At 50.3% G+C, this 18147-nt stretch overlaps 1 protein-coding gene across 1 annotated transcript in view; it reads left to right on the forward strand.

The window, feature by feature from the left end:
* Window positions 1-18147, forward strand: part of tnfsf10l (TNF superfamily member 10, like) — a 37160-nt gene that overhangs the window by 9142 nt on the left and 9871 nt on the right. The window contains exon 2 of the mRNA XM_086165727.1: window positions 9351-9500. Coding sequence (XP_086021853.1) covers window positions 9351-9500 — 150 coding nt within the window. The remainder of the gene's footprint in view (window positions 1-9350; window positions 9501-18147) is intronic.

Raw genomic sequence — 18147 nt, forward strand, 5'->3', positions numbered from 1 at the left:
CACGGAGGTCTGGATTTGGAGTCACACGCAAAAAGAAAGCGTAGAAACACACTAACGTTGATGTAACGTTCTTAAAACAAGTCAAAATGAATCAGTGTTGCTTTCTAAGCGGACAGTTTGTGTGATTGACTTGAAGTTACATTGTGTTGTTGAAATGTTCCCTTTAGCAGTAAACACATGAGCATGAATATAACAACTGCATGAAGATTAAAATAGTAAATACATAATAAAAGTAAACAATGCAGGGTTGCATGCTGTTGGAGGAGGTGTGGGTGTGTAAACACCGGTGTCATAAACGTTTCCAAGGAGGAGTTTGCTGAAAGGGAGGCCGGTTGTTTGTCCTCCTCCTTCTTCTTTTCAGTCTCTCTCTGGAATGTGACGACAGGTGACTCGGACAATGTTGAAAAGCCTGGACTTCCTCCTCCTTCTCCTCCCCTTCTTTCTCGTCCTCCGTCTCCGGGTGACGAGAAAGAGAGACCTAACTCCTCCGAAGCGAAAGCGAAAGGTTTTCGCGGCGACGGATGGAGGAAGGGGGGGGAACCGGGAGTCGGGTTTGTTTGGTTCGGGCGGGTTTGTTCCGCCCTGCCGGTTCCAAGCCGTTTTTAAACTGGACGGCCGCCAAAGGGCAAACCTGACAAAGGGAGGTCGGCGCTTCTGCACGCCAAAAGCGGGAGGGGCGGCGGTTCCACCTCAGGAGAGTCGCCGCCGCCAGCGACGGACGCGGCTCATAAGGGTGGAGGCACGCGAGCTGCACGCCGCCGCCGCGCGACACACACCCGGATCGGTTTCATTGGACCAGGTCTAGCTTCAGACTGGGATTAGAGTCAGATTGGGACTAGCATCAGACCCGGATTAGCGTCAGATTAGGATTAGCATCAGACCGGGATTAGAATCAGACTTGGATGAGCAACAGGCTTGGTTCAACATCAGGAAAGGACTAATATCAGACTAGGTTTAGCATCAGATTGGGATTGACATCAATTGGGATTAGCATCAGATTGGGATTAGCATCAACGTTGGACTAGCAACAGGCTAGGTTCAACATCAGAAAAGGACTAATATCAGACTAGGTTTAGCATCAGATTGGGATTGGCATCAGATTGGGATTAGCGTCAGAGTGGGATAAGCATCAGATCGGGATTAGCATCAAGGTTGGACTAGAAACAGGCTAGGTTCAACATCAGATATGGACTAATATTAGACTAGGTTTAGCATCAGACTGGGATAAGCATCAGACTAGGATTAGCATTAGACCAGAATTTGCATCAGACTGGGATTAGCATTAGACCGGAATTAGCATCAGACTGGGATTAGCACGAGACCGGAATTAGCATCACACTAGGATAAGCAACAAACTGGAAATAGCATCAGGCCAAGATTAGCATCAGACCGGGATTAGCATCAGATTGAGATAAGCATCAGACTGGGACTAGCATCAGACCAGGATTAGCATCAAGGTTGGACTAGCAACAGGCTAGGTTCAACATCAGATATGGACTAATATCAGACTAGGTTTAGCATCAGATTGGGATTGGCATCAAATTGGGATTAGCGTCAGGTCAGGATTAGAATCAGAGTTGGACTAGCAACAGGCTAGGTTCAACATCAGATATGGACTGATATCAGGTTTAGCATCAGATTGGGATTGGCATCAGACCGACATTTGCATCAGACCGATATTAGCATCAGACCGGGATTAGCATCAGATTGAGATGAGCATCAGACTGGGATTAGCATCAGGCCGGGATAAGAATCAGAGTTGGACTAGCAACAGGCTAGGTTCAACATCTTATATGGACTAATATCAGACTAGGTTCAGCATCAGACTTGGATTAGCATTAGACCGGGATTTGCATTAGACCGGAATTAGCATCACACTGGGATAAGCATCAAACTGGAAATAGCATCAGACTGGGATTAAGATAGAATAAGAACAACTTTATTTATCCCAAAGGAAATTGTTGTGCCAGAGTTTCAAGCAAAACATAACAATAATAGACAATAGTAGGACGGAGGGAGGATAAGAAATACAATGAAAAATAAAGTGTCAAAATTAAAGCTATCAAGTGTTTTAAGGTCTTAAAAAGTACACACATTAGCATAAGACTTGGACTAGCAACAAGCTAGATTTTATATCAATTACGGATTTACACCAGACTAAGTTTAGCATCAGGTTGGGACTAACATCAGACTTTGATAAGAATCAGACTGGGATTAACATAATATCTGGATTAGCATAAGACTTGGACTAGTTACAGACTAGGTTTAGCATTAGGTTGGGATTTGCATTGCTGTGGGATTCATATCAGGATGGGAGCCACATCAGACTAGGATTAGCATCACCCAGGGATTAGCATCAGATTTGGATCAACCTCAAACAAGATTTAGCATCAGATTGGGTTTAACATCAGACTAACCCTAGCCTGGAGTTGGGATTACCATTACAACAGAGTTCCTATCAGACTGGGATGAGCATGAGATCGGGATTAGCATCAGGCTGGGATTAACATCAACTATAGCAATTTGGATTGCATCAGATTGTTCTAGTTTGGGCGAGTTTCAGAAAACTAGTAAATCACGGGAGGGGCTTCCATCCCTGTGGTGGCCCATTTAATCCAGATTACAAACACCCACCCCTGGGATTACAACAGATGTGACAAACACACCTGGATTAATCCCCAGTGTCCTTTCAATCCACCTTCACTCTGGTCCCGGATCGGGTATTCCAGCAAGCAGCGTGCTAGCGGAGATGGCGGGGAACATAAACAACCTCATTCGCGCCCTTGTCCATGCACTGCTCACACTTACAAGGAGCCACACACACACACACACACACACACACACACACACACACACACACACACACACATACTGTTAATGACCACCCCAGCTTGCCAATCTAATAGAGCAGCAACCGCAGCAGGTCAAAGGTCACAAGTCGCTGGCGTGCCAATGTGGTAATAGAGGTTGTTAAAGCCGCTAGGTCTCGTTAGCATTATTAGCTCTGCCAGAAGGTAAAGGGTCAACGGTTCTGATTCACAGTTGCCGGGTTGACGACCCGTTGCGTGCTCGTTCACTTCTAATGGCGTGGTGGCGCCAGATCATGTTAGCTCTGCCGGAGTACCACCTCCTTTTTGGACGCGCTGCTGGGTTCGATTTGTGGGAGAGATTCCTCAGACAGATGGTAGACGCTAGCAGTTGGCAGCTTCAGTGCTGACAGTCAACAGCATTAGCAGTTAGCAGCCTCAGTTCTGACAGTTGGCAGCTTCAGCAGTTAGCAGCCTCGGTGCTGGCAGTCAGTAGCATTAGCAGTTAGCAGCCTCGGTGCTGACGGTCAACAGCATTAGCAGTTAGCAGCCTCGGTGCTGGCAGTTGGTAGCATTAGCAGTTAGCAGCCTCGCTGCTGATAGTAAGCAGATGCTAGCAGTTAGCAGCCTCAGCGCAGAAAAGCTCATAACCTCAAATGAGTAGATTTGTGCAGTTTCTCCTCCAAGGAAACTGATTGGAGGTTCGATTTAGTGCTTTCGCACACCGACCAATGAAAAGGGAGGGATAATATGAAGAGTGCAGGCGAGAGGCGGAGCTTCAGCCCAGCTTTCTGGGTCCGGACCTTCTGGCCCGTCGGGTTTGGATTACGTCGCCGCCTTCTCCTCTTCCTAATCCCTTCAAATGAAAGTCCTGGCCTGCCAACGAGCCCCCAAACCACACACACACACACACACACACACACACACACACACACACACACACACACACACACACAAATACACACACACACGCAATTACAGCAGGGTTTCCAAGTAGCCCTCCGAGATATTCTTTTCAGGGTTTGCGGTCCGGAGAGGCCGAGCCAAACACACACACACACACACTCAGTCTATCTCGATTGCACACACGCACATTGATGGAAGGCCACACACACACACACACACACACACACACACACACTCAGCCAGGGGAGGGAACAGAGAAGTATTGTTCGCTACTTCCTGAGAGAGTCGGCATCAGGATCACAGGAGCTCTGTCAGCCTCGGACCCTTCCTCCTCCTCCTCCTCCTCCTCCTCCTCCTCCTCCTCCTCCTCTTCTACTTCTTCTTCTTCTTCTTCTTCTTCTTCCCCCTCTGCGTCCCACCGGAGACAGTCCTCTGGCTACGGAGGAATACATCACTCAAAAATATTTGTGAGTGTGTGTGTGTGATTATTGGACGTTGAGTTAGCAAGCGCTGGCGTCCGTGGCGGCGGGATGATTCCAACAGGCGGCGACCGGCGTCGGGAAAAGCCATCAGTGTCGACGTCCCGAGAATTGATATCTCTCAGGTGCCGTCCAGGGAGGCGGCGGGTTCACGGATATCTGGGAACGCTGCGGCATGATGTGGCGGAGGAGCATGTTGCTTTGAAAGAAAAACAACCGTGCTGTGGCGATGAAGAGCGCGGGGGGCTATAAAGAACCCCTCGTCGATTTTGACTCCGCAGAGGTCGACCCGCCGTCGGTTTATTGATGCGACATCGGCTTCTCCCGCCCGAACGGGGAAGCTAACGCGGCCAGTTGGGGCGGAGTTGGCCTGAAAATGCCGTAAAATGAGCATAACAGGAGAAGCGGGGGGTACAAATGGTTCCCGTGGCGATGTAAAGGCCGAGTAGCACGCGTCCTGCGCCGCGTCTTACGTTTCCCCTCCCCACGGGTTCCGAGGAAATGTCCGATCAGATCCCTCGGAGATCGGCTTTCCGCCGCCGCAGGGAGGGAGCGGGACCCGCAAACACAAGCCGGGTTGACCCTTCGGCGCCGCTGCGAGGGCGCGCAGCTGGATCCTGGCTCTCGCGGAATCAGAAGTGAAACGAAGAAGCGGCGTGCCAGAGCTGGAGATGAAGTAAGACGCCGATCGGTACATTACTACCACGACGGGAGTAGCCTATGAAAAAGAAAACTTTACTCTCCGAAGGAACAATAAGCCTTCCGGGCCCCGATTGGTCGAAGTGCCGATGAGTCTCACGCCACCTGCCAAGTATCTGTCAGAGGTTTGTTTCGCCTGTATTTTTAGCCTCTTCCCCGAAGGAGCCGGATCAAATTGTTCTGTTCCGCTCCCGCCGACCTGTCGCGCCGGTTAGCATTGTTCACTTGGATGTTCCCGCCGGAGTTCTTCATTTCTAGCTGCAAAAGAAACCCGACGGTACATTCCTTGTCCCGGTACTGAAGCACTGCGGCGGGGCTACGTCCCGCTACGTCCGACACGCCACTCCAGAAACATCAGAAAGAAACCGACCGAGTCCAACGTTTCTCCGGTGCAAGCCGTAGATAAAGCTCAACCCGCAGGCCACCGTAGGACCGGCTCGGCAAGAGTACCTGCAAGCACCTCAGAGGCGAGCCGGTCGTCGCCTTGCGGACAGGTGCTCTGGAAACGGCGGCTCGGCAAGAGAGCACATCGCCGTGGCGATAATGTCCGCTCGCATAACTCCGGCGTAGCCTCTGGCCTTGTGGAGATACACTAATGGAGCAGATAGTCCTGCTGTAATCTTGTTTTTAGCCCAGTGCACTGATGTGTGCTGGCCCTTATCTCCTCCCCGGCATGGATGAGCCCATTTCCCATAATAGATCAAACACTCCCCCCCGGCGCTTGTCAAAACTTAATGGACACACACACGTCCACGCAAAGCACACACATTCGTTCTCATGACCGCGGACTGGCGAGCGAAACCACCATTAATCCTCCAACCAGAACCGCCAAAACGGGGAGTGTGTTTTGGCAGAGGCGCCGGGGCGGGAGAGGGAAGGCGGGGTACTTTGTCAAGGCGGGGTGGACCCGGCGTTCTCAGCTGGCGGTAGATGTCATCACGCACCCCTCCGGAACAAGACCGGGACGCCACTGTCAGCAGTTTTCAGCTGAGGCGGTTCTCAACCAGAAGCTTGAGAACTTTTGCAAATCTGAGTGAGCATTGGAACCAAGCAGCAGTTCTTGGAACCGTAGTCAAACCGTAGTTTCTTGGTGATTACCAGTTGCGTCTCGCAGACTGTGGAGTTTGCAAAAGACTTCTTCTGGCCTTCTTTGCCACAGGGGAGTTTCCAGTGTTTGCAACTTTTTGTCCCAAAATAAGCCCACTTACTATTTCAACCCATCTGATATTCTGTGGTGTTGCTCTCCATGTAGCCCATGTTGTCTTCCTCTTCTTCTTTGCGGTGGTTTGTTTTTGAGCGAGGCGCTTAAGGTGTACGTCACACCCGGCCATACCGTGATTCTCTGGGAATGCAAAGAAGAGGAGGGTAGTTCCTGGAACCGAACTCGAGGTGGACACTTGCAGAGCAACTGTCATGCGATTAGCGGGTTTGCATCAGAAAGCCTACCCATATTCTTTAGAGTCCAGGTTGATGTTATGCTAGTTGCTAACCCAGTTCACTGTTGCTATGACGCATGGTTTCCTTTTAGCATCAGGCACAAGCAGACGGAGACCCAAATCCACTTCACGGCCTCCCTCTGATGCCGGGGGTCAGAGGTCGCAGCGCATCCTTCAGCGCAGATCTCTCGACCTCTGCATGACTTGTAAACAAAAGGGCAGCCATATTTCTGTCCCTGCAGCAGTGCATCATGGGACCGAGTCCAGTATTAGCAACGTGGACGCGTTTTCATGAAGCGACTTGTACTCTCCGGGAAGAAGGAATGAGTCACTCTTTAAGGGGCAACAAAAGGCGCCGCGGAGATGTGGCGCCGGTTCTTCCCGTCGCACCTCCCTTCCAGTAAATGCCCCATCTTCACGCTTTGATTCCACGAGGGCTGCACACACTCATGCACACACACCGGGAACACGAGGATCCAATCAAGCGCTAACATGGACGCGCCGTGAAAAAAGCCACGACAGGCATAAAGAAAAGAAAGGGGAGTAGGCGGCTGGGCGGTCGGGGGAAGACAAAAGAGCGAAGGAGTGTGTGTGTGTGTGTGTGTGGGGGGGGGGGGGGGGGGGGGGTCTTAATTAGAGATCAGGGTCAAGCAGAAAGATATTAACACAAATAAAAAGTCGGGGTGAAGGAGTGCAGCAGCGCTATCGCGCTCTTATCAGCGCCGCTCGTTACTCAGTCATTAGCATGGCTTTCAGACCGTGACGCTTGCAACCTCCCCATAGGACGGCCACGCACGTACACACACACACACACACACACACAATTGCAAAGCAACGCTCTGAACTCGGGTTCCCAAACATGTCTGACTTGACTCCCCCACCCCCACCCCGCCACTCCAAAAATGCGCAAGAAAGCATTTCTGATTCCGTCCGGAGCGCGGTGCCAAACGGGAGGCGTAGCAAAAGGGAAAATAAACAATTTCCCCTTTTGCCTCAGAGGAATAGCTGATTTAATTTTCTGTTATTAGACGTCTCGATATGGATGTGCTTTGCCTGTGTGTGTGTGTGTGGGGGGGGGAGGCTTGCTCCAGGAGGAGCCCTTCAGCAACACCGTCGGCGAGCTGCCTCGTTTACATAAGGGGTTGTGTTTCGGTTCGCCAGCGTCCTGAGCGTCCAGGTTCATTCTGCGTCAAGCTGCCACATTTCCTCTCAGAACTTTACGCTGGGTTTCCTTTAGACCTTTCGAAGCAAAATCAAGAGTACATGTAGCCTGGCTCTGCAGTGGGGTGTTCTCTGGACATGTATGCTTCCACCCTGTTTTGAAAAGGGTACATGTAACCTGGCTCCACATTGGGGTGTTCTCTGGACATGTATGCTTCCACTCTGTTTTGGGAAGAGTACATGTAACCTGGCTCCACATTTGGGTGTTCTCTGGACATGTATGCTTCCACTCTGTTTGGAGAACCCCTTGGGATTCCAAGGCTTCACTTAGAACCCCGTCGGATTGCCGAAACCTCACTCGCTTTAGTTTGTCACGCATCCGGAGGGAGCTTGACGGTCCTGTCCAAACGGGTAGGGGACCGAGAACAGCTCCAGGTGGAAGGCCTCCCCTGAGAACCGTCCCTCCGGGGTTCCCGCCTCTTTCTACGAGATGCTATCCGATGCGATGGAAGAGCGAAAGCACATTTGGACCGGGGGTTTGCGGGGGGATTATGAATCAAAGCCGGAGATGCGGAAAATAACAAGACAAGTACCCAAATGGTAAACATGTGCGTGCGACAGATACACGCTGAGAAAAACCGAAAACACGAAAAGATGGAAAACACATGCGAGATGAAATGCGCCGGGACCCGGGTGATGTATTGAGAGCCGAGAGAGATGGATGGCACGCTAGAGGATGGCGGGTCGGAGCCTTCCGGGAGGGCAATAAAAACCAGCGGGAATAATGAGGTCTTCATTTAGTTCCCCTTTTTAAGAGGCGTTGGACGAGATAAACAAGTAAAGGAAGCAGTGAGGTTTGGTTTATCTGGGATTTGTACTTCAATTTCAAAGGTTTTTTACAACCCGTCCAAAAGGGGAAATATCATTTTCCAGGGTTGGTCAGGATGTCTCAAACCCCTGTGTCATGTGATGGTCCACCCATGTCGTTGTGATAGTAACTCCCGAGTCCTCAGGGGCACATGGTGCCATTATTATATCATGCCAGCTATTGGTAACTGTTAGCACTACTGCTTTTAGATACAAGAGATCCAGAGCCAGATTAAATTGTTCTGTCTTCACATTCCTCCCCGGCGACCGGTTGGGCCAGTTGGCATTGTTCTCGGCCACTTAGTGAGACGTTCCCAACGGAGCTCTTTTGCTTTTAATTCAACTGCGAAAGAAACTCAAAGGTACATTCCTTTCCCCGCTACTGACGCCTGAAGGTACTGCCCGGTACTATAATATAACAAGGTACTTGTTAAAGGTACTAGAATATAACAACAAGGTACTTGTTAAAGGTACTAGAATATAACAAGCCGATGCCGAGCCATACCACTGCAGTGCCTTTAGAAGTAGGCGATCATTTGTTCCTGTTCCACCCAACCGTCATCCCTTCCTCTGTTTCGTTTTCATTCTTGCCCTCCTGTCCATCTCTGTCTCCTTCGATACCAAACGGTTGAGGCCGCCCTTTGAGCAGCGGAAGGTAAAAGGCAGTTGTTTCCTCGCCACCATGATCAGGAAGTTTGGTCCAGACCTGCACCAAACTCCATCATCAGACATCTGGGTTGGGATTTGGCATCATATGAGAAAGAAAACCTGACTTGACTTGATTTTGGGTGCGTCGTTTACCGCTCCTTTGTCTGCTTGTTTATTAGTTTCTGCGGAAAGAGTTGTCGGAGGCTACCTCTGCTCCAGCGGGGGTTGGGTCACGAGGGTACCTTCCCTTCCCAAAATGCCCAAAAACCTGCGTGCTGCCTCAAGACTCTTCCCAGTAGTGTCCTAATACCTTTTATCGCCCCCGCCACCCCTTTTACCTTCTACAGGTGCGTAGCCAGGGAGTGACAGAAGAGCTCAAGTGCCTGAGTTTACTGAATGCTCTGGACAAAGATCAGGACATCCCGGACCAGCTGGCCCAGCTCTTCGGTGAACCCTGCATCAAGCTGGCCGAGGGCATCAAGGCCTACATCTCCAAGGTAAACCATTTTTTAAAAAAAATAAGATACGAACGATCCTCTTCTGGGACAAAGATCGCGAGCATACCGCTGGACCCGTCTGCGTCCCATCGGCTCGCCGTTTCCGATTTGCTTTTTGAGCAAACTGAGTCTGGAATCCGATCTTGTGCTCCACGGTGACGGGAGCTTTGGGGTTGGAGGTAAATCGGATAAACGCACGCGATTAAACAAATACAAGGCATACAAGCGTGGAGGCGTAAATCCCAACCGCGGTCGGGTAAATGTTCCGATAAATGTTCCGATGCCGTTCCGAGGGGAATTAACTTCAGAGAGAGAAAACCCGAAAACCGAAATCTGGAACCCGAAGGCGCGACGACGTCATGCGGAGCTCTGAAGCATACATCTTTTGAAAAATATCATTATGGCACGAGCGTTTCCATAAGGACTGACATCAAACATGACTTGGCCAAAAACGGTTAAGAACGGCTAACGGAGCTTTGTTTCGTGTTTTGCCGACGCCTCCGGAGACGCCAGACCTTTTTGCTTTAGCGTTAGCGCCGCGTGACGGCCGCAGGGTTTGGGAGAATGTACGCAGTTTGCGATCACACATCTGGCAGTGTGTGTGTGTGTCAGTGTGTGTGGCGTGGTATTAATGCAATGTGTTTGGATTGAGCTTCCCAAGCTTTCATCGGGTGTATCTTTAAACGGCGGGGGCGTCGGCTCCAATCAATGACCGATAAGATGAACGATCTCCCGCACGCGCCCCCCCCCCCCCCCCGCCCCGTCGGACTCGGCCAATAACGCGTCGGCGTCGTCACCGGCGGTGCTTTCGTGGAGAAGGGGGCGGCTCCGCGGCGAACTGGATGAGCGAACGCAAAAAAACAAGGACGTGATGAATCCCAGTGTCTCTTCGGACTTGGCTGTTTTGTCTGCCCGAGACGTTTTCGCTTTCACAAACAAAATGTCCGCCGCCTTCACCGCCGCTGTTTACTCTCAGTTTCCAGACCCTCGGCTCCGGCTGCCTTCCTTCCCGCGGTGCGTCCTTGAACCCCCCGTGTAGCCCCGCTTGCTAACTGTTTTGGACAGAGATGTGCGATGAGTAACGTCTGCGCTTATCGCCGCCGCCGGCCTTTCAGTTTCAGACGGGGTCCTGCTTTATCAGCACCTGCGAGGCTGGTGGCAGAAAAATAACACCCTGGTTATAAATAGCGAACCTTTCTGGGGGAAGAGGGTCGTTTTTTTGGACGGTAATTAGCTCGCGTGTTAGCGCTGCTAGCCCCCGTCAGGCTCGACGAGGGGAAGAGCACCTCTGTCGTGGAGGCGTCCACTTTCTGGGTACCCAGAGATACTAATGAGCATACAAGTCCTCATTCGAGGAGATCCGAACTCGGAGGGCTGCAAGAGTGAGTCACGGTGACTCGGCAACTGCTGAGTCGTCGTCTGTCCTTCGCAAGACAGCTGAGTCGCCCCGCCGTCTGCAGACGTAGCCATGAGGATTTTTCCCCGCTGTGTCTGAGGAGTGTATCAGCCCCCCCAACCCTTCTCCTTCATCTTGCCTGCGCGATACGATCACCGGCTGCTCCGTGCCACTGCGCTCACCACTGGACAGGAACAGGAATGTCTAGTTTTTCTCAGAAAAAAAAGCAAAGAATCGCGCCTTGCGGCGTTTTCCGGAGAAGCTCGCCGGCGCTTTTTGCACCCGGAGACAGGGGTTCGCTAAAAATATCCCAGATACTGGAAAGCCCAACTCCGGGCGGAGGGGAAGCAGATCAGACGCCATAAAAAAAAGAGCCCTTTGGGTTTTATCTCTGGAGAAGGACCAAGAGCCTCCCTTTCCATCCCCCCGGCGGTCGTTTCCACGCCTCTTCCAGACCACGCCGGTCGACCTCCGACCCCTGCGACGGCGCTCGGGAAGGTTTCCGGAGCGCGGTTCCGACCTCCGCAAAGATGTACCTAAGGAACATTCTTGTGGCGCCGCCATGTACACTATCGTTCACTCGTCCCCAAACAAGAAGACCCCAGAAGAGCATGGCCTTTACATCGCTGTAAACCCCCCCACACACACACACACACACACACACACACTTGGTCTTGCACAAACCGGGCCCGACAAGTCCAAAACAGATGCTTTGGATTGGGTTCACCGGCGAAAATCGAATTACGACCGCTTGGACGCGGCGCTCATGTCGGGCGGGGAACGAGGGGGGGGGGTTTCGAGGTTTAAGTGCGGACAAATTGTAACGAGAAGAAGCGAAGGCGGAGATCCTCGCACCGGTTCACTTCCTGGTGCGCAGCCACGCACCTCCTCCCCCTCGGGGCCGCTCACACACGTCAACACATGCGTCGGCGGCGCCGGGAAGAACGCCACTCAATGAATGCAACGTGTTTCTGCTTGTAAATAAAATAAAAAGAAGAAGAAGAAGAAAGGGGTTATTGAAAACGGTTGGTTTATCCGGGTGAAATATTAGTCGCCGGGGTTTTGGAGGGGAGCCCCGGGGACGGAGCGGCGTCTCCATGACGATGATAGTGATGAGCCGACAAATATGCGCGGCGGCGCGGGATGATGGAGGCGGTGATGGACGGCGAACAAGGTCTGCGCTGGGGGGAAAATAGGTCAATAGGCAAAAAGTAGTTCAGTGATAAGCTACGGTAAAGATTAACTACTGACACTTCCTTCAACGCAACCATTTGTTTCATTGCTGGGCTATTATGGGATGGCGAACGTCCCCCCCCCCCCCCCCCGGGGCCTTTCTGGTACAGTGTGTACCGCGTACGTCGGACATTTGAATTTAAGATTTCTTTTTTTTTTTTTTTAATTTTGTCTTATAGTATTTTATTGGTTTTGTTTTTTTTTTTAATTTCATTTTAGTTTATCTTGTTTATTTAATGTCATTTCATTTTAGTTTCCTTTGTTTATCCTTTCATTCAATTATATCTTATTTTATTTGATGAAATTTGGTTTATTTGACCTTTTACTTACTTTCAGTTTATTGTGCTCATGTACATTTTAGTTGATTTTTTTTGAACAATTATTAGACTAACAATATACACATTATACAATATTCTTTATAGGTCACTTATTTCCTCACTAGCAAGCGAAAAATAACATAAAACTAAAAAAAAAAAAAAAAAAAAAAAACACAAAAAAACATCTAACTCAGTCAAATAGAGATAATATCTTCAACTCTCCAAATATTTTTAATGGGTGCCCATTTGTCAAGATATAGGTCTGTCTGCCAGCTTACTGTGATCATTTTACGTGCAATTAATAGAAGAACTCTAAGAGAAAACACCTGGTTTTTCCTTAAATCGCTTGTTGATGCTGTACCCATAATAAATTGCCGTGGATCAATTGGTCTGTTTAATTTTAAAATCTCACTTATTTGTTTTTTTTACCTCTTCCCAGAATTTCATCAGTTTAGGTCAGTCCCAAAAAATATGGGAAAAGTCCCCCGTTATGCCACAGCCCCTCCAACACAGGGGAGAACAGTTATTATCATAAGAAGCTATTATGAAGGGAGTTTTAAAACACCTTATTCTTAACTTCCAGCTGAACTCCCTCCACGTTGGGCTGCTTAAACATTGTTGCCAGGGCAACCAAGAACTCTCCCGTTCTCCATCAGCAATCACGGCATTAGATTCCACTTAGCTTTCACATCCAGTGTGTCCACTAAAGTGTCCATACGTATCCTGCCAAATATATCTGATATTGTATTTTTAATGTTCATTTTGTTCTCAACTATCTCAATCCAATATTGTTCAAAATGAGTTGAAGCTTCTTTAATATTGTCCCATTCTTTGTGTGTCATCAAATAATGTCGAATTTGAAAATATCTAAATAAATCCTTAGAGTCAATGTCGTATTTTGCCTGAAGTTGTGAAAAAGCCCTCAGAGTTCTTCCTTCAAATAACTGATTTATTGTGATTAAACCTTTCCCTGCCCGTCTAATGAAACCACCGTCCATCTTTGCCGGCAGAAAAACACCTGCTGCTGTTATTTTTGCTGCCCTTGATAGAGATGGAGGTCGATTCAGGAATCGTCTCGTCTTTTCCCAAACCTTAAGTGTATGGTTGACATATTCATTTTGTATCTTAAGTCCACTAGTTGATTTAATTATATTTTATTTTGCTTATTTTATAAGATAGGATAAAATAAGAACAACTTTATTTATCTTGAAGGAAATTGTTTTGCCAGAGTTTCAAGCAAAAACATAACAATAATAGATAATAATAATAATAATAATAATAATAATACATGGGATTTTTATAGCGCTTTTCATGACACTCAAAGACGCTTCACAAGTAAAAAAAAATAAAAATAAAAAATAAAAAATAAATAAAATAAAAAATAAATAAATAAATAATAGTAGGAAGGAGGGAGAATAAGAAATACAATAAAATATAAATGGTCAAGGTTAAGGCTATTACTATTGTTATTATTATTATTATTATTATTATTCGATTCAATTCTATTTATTTTGATCCTATTTTATATTCATTTAATTTCTTTTATGTTGTTTATTCTATTTCGTTGATTTGACTTATTTTTTAACAGCATTCATTTCATTTTATTTTGTCCATTCAATTTTACGTCATTTTGCTTACGCTTATTTATTTCATTTCGTTTACGTTTATTTTATTCTATTTCATTTTGTCGATTTTTATTTTATTTCAGTTTACTCTATTTCATTTGACTTTATTTGATATTATTTCATTATTTTCCACGCTACAGCTCGCCTCTGTCAGTGTGTGATATGAGGGGTGGAAGGTCTGGTGAGGCCCGACCCCCCCGCTGCCGCCCGGCGGGTGGGAAACTCGGAAAAGACACATTCAGCGCTGACGGCCTCGGGAGGAGGCCGGCTGATTTATGACCGTCCGACAGCCGGAGCCGCGTCTGAGCAGGTGAAGGCCGGAAAAGAAAAAAGACGGGGTAAATGGAAGAAGAGACGGGAAAACACCACATCCATCAACGGCGGTCTCCGCGCATCAGGCCGAGCACCTGGCGGAGGTCGGGTCAGGTGGACCGGAAGACCAACGGACCTCCTACTAGAAACACTGGAAACACACCGGGCTTGACGGAGTGTGAAAGCGTCCGTCAAACTGTGGTTCTATGCTAACGTGTGTCGTTTTGTGGAATTGCGTCACGCCGTCTGGATCCGCGTCGTTTTGTGAAAGCGTGTCCGTTTAAGCTGTGGACGTTTGTCTGTTGAAACCGTCTGCGGTTTCCGGCCTCAGTGTCCGCCGTCCTGCCGGTAAACGCCACGTGCACAGACCTGCACGTGTCGGAGGCGGTTCCTGGAAAGCAGACGAGGGAGCTCAGGTACGGACAGAAGATAAATTCTGAGGTGTAACAGGAGGGTCCCCGACATCAAACGCCGGGTCTTTGCAGGCCTCGGGGGCCCCGGCGCCGTGTTTACGGCTCGCTGGCGAGGCCCGGAGCCGGTCGGGGGCCTGCGGGGGAGGAAGCCGCGAGGAAGACGAGCCCGTCTGCGAGGGCGTGGGCTGACGGAGGGGGGAGGGGGCGCCGCCGCCGCCGCCGCCGCCGTCGTCCACAGCGGGAAGATCACTTCCAGCTGCCGCTGAGAACAGGTCAGCTAACGCGCTAACAAATGAGCGGAACATTAGCTCGCGGCTCCCAGCTGAGGCGACGGGTAATCCTCCCCGACAGGGTCAGCGGGTGGAGGGGTTAATGTATCCACCGCAGGAATGTGCACGGACCCCCCCGAACCACCCCGCACGCCGCGGTCACCGCTTAACACCGCAATCACAGCGCCCCCGGTGGCCGGGGAGGGGAACTGCAGGCGGAATGACTTCAAAATGGATTCGAAAACATGGAATTCCTGGCGAATGTCCGACGTGGGATCTTGGATCGGGGAGTTTGGGCTGCTTTGACCGCCGCCGCCGCCGCCCCTTTTGTTGCCACGGAAACAAAAAGCCAGTTCCCCTCAATTCATCTTCGCAGGAGGTTCGGGAAAGGCACTTATCTCTGCTCGGGGAAGAATGAGAAACAGCAGCTGAGAGCCAAGAGCCCCCCCGTCCTCTGGTCCACCAATTAATAACCTCTCGGGGCGTCATCATCATCATAATGTTCGCCCCCGGGCGCCATGACCTTGACCTCGGAGGTCATCTTATCCAAAAAGCGCTCCTCATCCTCTTCACCGGGCTGAGAAGGGGGGGAGTTACAACCAAAACATGGCCGTGACCTTTCCTGCCCCCCCAAGAGTTAAACCTAACCAAAGGTCAGGGTGTTTCTTGAACGCGCCGTGCATTGTTGCCGTGGCAACATCTCCATCTGCGCCGCCGAGGCCTCCCGACCTCTAACGCGAAGCAGCTGCCGCACATCAGCGTGTGTGTGTGTGTGTGAGTTGCATTCAGACAGACAGGGAAACGCTTCAAATGTGACGGCGACCCCCGAGGCTGGTGGTGGGGGGGGGGGGGGGGTTGGTGACGTCACCATGGCGACGTGGTTGTTTGGAATGAGGAAAAAAAAAAGAATATCTTGCGGTTTTGTCTTGGCTTGTTTCACGCCAAAGAAACACCGCCTTATCTCGCTGTGCCCGACAGAGGGCTATTCAAAAGCAAAATGTCAGTCACACACACACACACACACACACACACATGGACGGGCGGAGGGGGCTCCAGTGTTGTTAGTGATTTCCAGCTGATACACAAACACAAAAGATCTCTGTGTCTGGCGTCGGCCGCCCCGCCGCTCGAACCCCGCGCCCGTCAGGCCCGGTCCGGCGACCCCCTCCACCCTTAACCCCGCCCGGCCGGGGGCAGAAGAAGTCGGAAAAGTACCCGCGGCGTCCCGGGCCAACTCTCCCCTCTGATTGGCCGGGAGAGTCTGATTTATCCCCGCCGCCGCCGTCAAACTCCGGGAGGCGTCTCATTATCGGCGGGCGCCCGGAGGATGGATCCTCAGCCTTGACGGGGGTTTTTTTTTACCGTCGGACCGCGGAGGGATCGGTCTAATTGCTGGTTTTCCTGACATTATCAAGGTCAGCGGCAACTTATTTACATATTTTTTCTTATTATAACACCCACCGCTGACTTTTCCATGAGGGGTGGGGGGTGAAAAATTCCCCCAAACTGCCCCTGGGAATCCCCCGAGGGGCATTTTGCGGCGCCACGTGACGGCCAGCTGCTCCCGGACTGGACGACCTGGGCGGCTTGTTTACCGCCCGGTGGAGGAAGGAGGAGGAGGAGAAAAAGAAGTAGAGGAAGAAGAAAAAGGAGGAGGTGAAGGTTCGGCGTGCCGCGTGGCGTTTGTTTACATTTTCTCCAAGTCGTGGCGAAACCCTTAGGCAGGCTATCATGACCGCACAGCTGTTTCCATGATTGATTATTGGCAATATATACAAATAAATAGGTAGAGACAACCTGCTGCCATCCGGCTGCATCTAAAACCAAACTTTCACCCTCTTTCCCCACATTCGGGAAAAAAAGAGAAGGGCAGCTCCGGCCAAACGGAGTCCATATAAGGGCGTAAACCCGGCGTTATCCTCCCGAAGTCCCGGCAGACATATTTGTCCGCCGGGCCGACGCGTCGGGATGTTTCAGCGTCTAAATAAAACAGTTGGAAGCGTCGACTGAGCGTCTGGAGGGCGGGTGTTAACCTTCTCGCTCGCGCCGGCGGGTGCAGGAAACGATAAGAGGTGAATTTGAATTGGTTGGAGATGAGCTGGGGAACGACGCTGGTCTTCCTGTGCGCCCTCACGCCGCGCGGCGGCGACGACGGATGGAGCCGAAGTGTTTAGTAGAAGCTTTAAGCGGCTCCTACAACCTTCCCAGGAAGTAGACCGTTCCCAGGCTCTTTCTCCGAGTCCATAGGATCTCATAGCTGCTTGATGATTGGTGGAGCTCATAAGCCCCGCCCATTTCCAGATGTTTCTTGCGGACTACCATTTTTAAAAACTCGTGGTCACCGGTTGGATTTTCTTGCGTCCGACGAGGAGGTCTTCCGGTCCGAGGCCTTCTAGCCTGCTGCGCCACGCAGGGTTTCCCGGGGCTCGCAAAGAAACGTCAACATTTGGGCTAAAATTATTATAATTATATTAAGCATTAGCTAACAGAGCTCTTCAAACTTGGCGAAGCGGCATGAAAATGAGCGCCGTTGTACCTCGTCAACCAGCGTTGTTGTCATTTTCTCCTGCTAGCAATCCGATGCTAATGCTAATGCTAACAGCGCAGAGATTTACATAGCCACCCCCCTTTCGCTTGTGACCGATGTTCAGAAGTCAGTGCAACGTTAGCCTTGCTATTTTTTATCTTTATATGCACGTTAATCGTTAGCCACACACACTCACAGACACACACACACACCCCGGGCGTAAACAAGGTTTTATTTGAGCCTGTAAAGGCTGATAATAAACATCAGGCGGGGGCGGGCGGGGGTCATTAGAGAGCCGTCGTGCTGAGACGGCGCTGGGTGAAGGTCGCTGCGCGGCGTCAAACGAAGACACCCCCTCACCTCCGGGCCGCAAAGCGGCGTGAGTCACCGTGGAGACGAGCAAGCGGAGCCAGAGGAAAACATCTGGACGCGAAGCATTCACTCGCCCCCCCTCCCGTAATTAGCTCGACAAGGATCTTTGTTTCGCGGATCCAGGAAACGGCTAGACACAATAAAACAAATCACGTGACCGTTGCCATGCCGGCCGCCATCTTC

The sequence above is a fragment of the Fistularia commersonii genome, chromosome 19 (genome assembly GCF_037954325.1).
Source record: "Fistularia commersonii isolate RoL2024-O1a breed Wild chromosome 19, RoL_Fcom_v1.0, whole genome shotgun sequence".
NCBI lineage: Eukaryota > Metazoa > Chordata > Actinopteri > Syngnathiformes > Fistulariidae > Fistularia > Fistularia commersonii.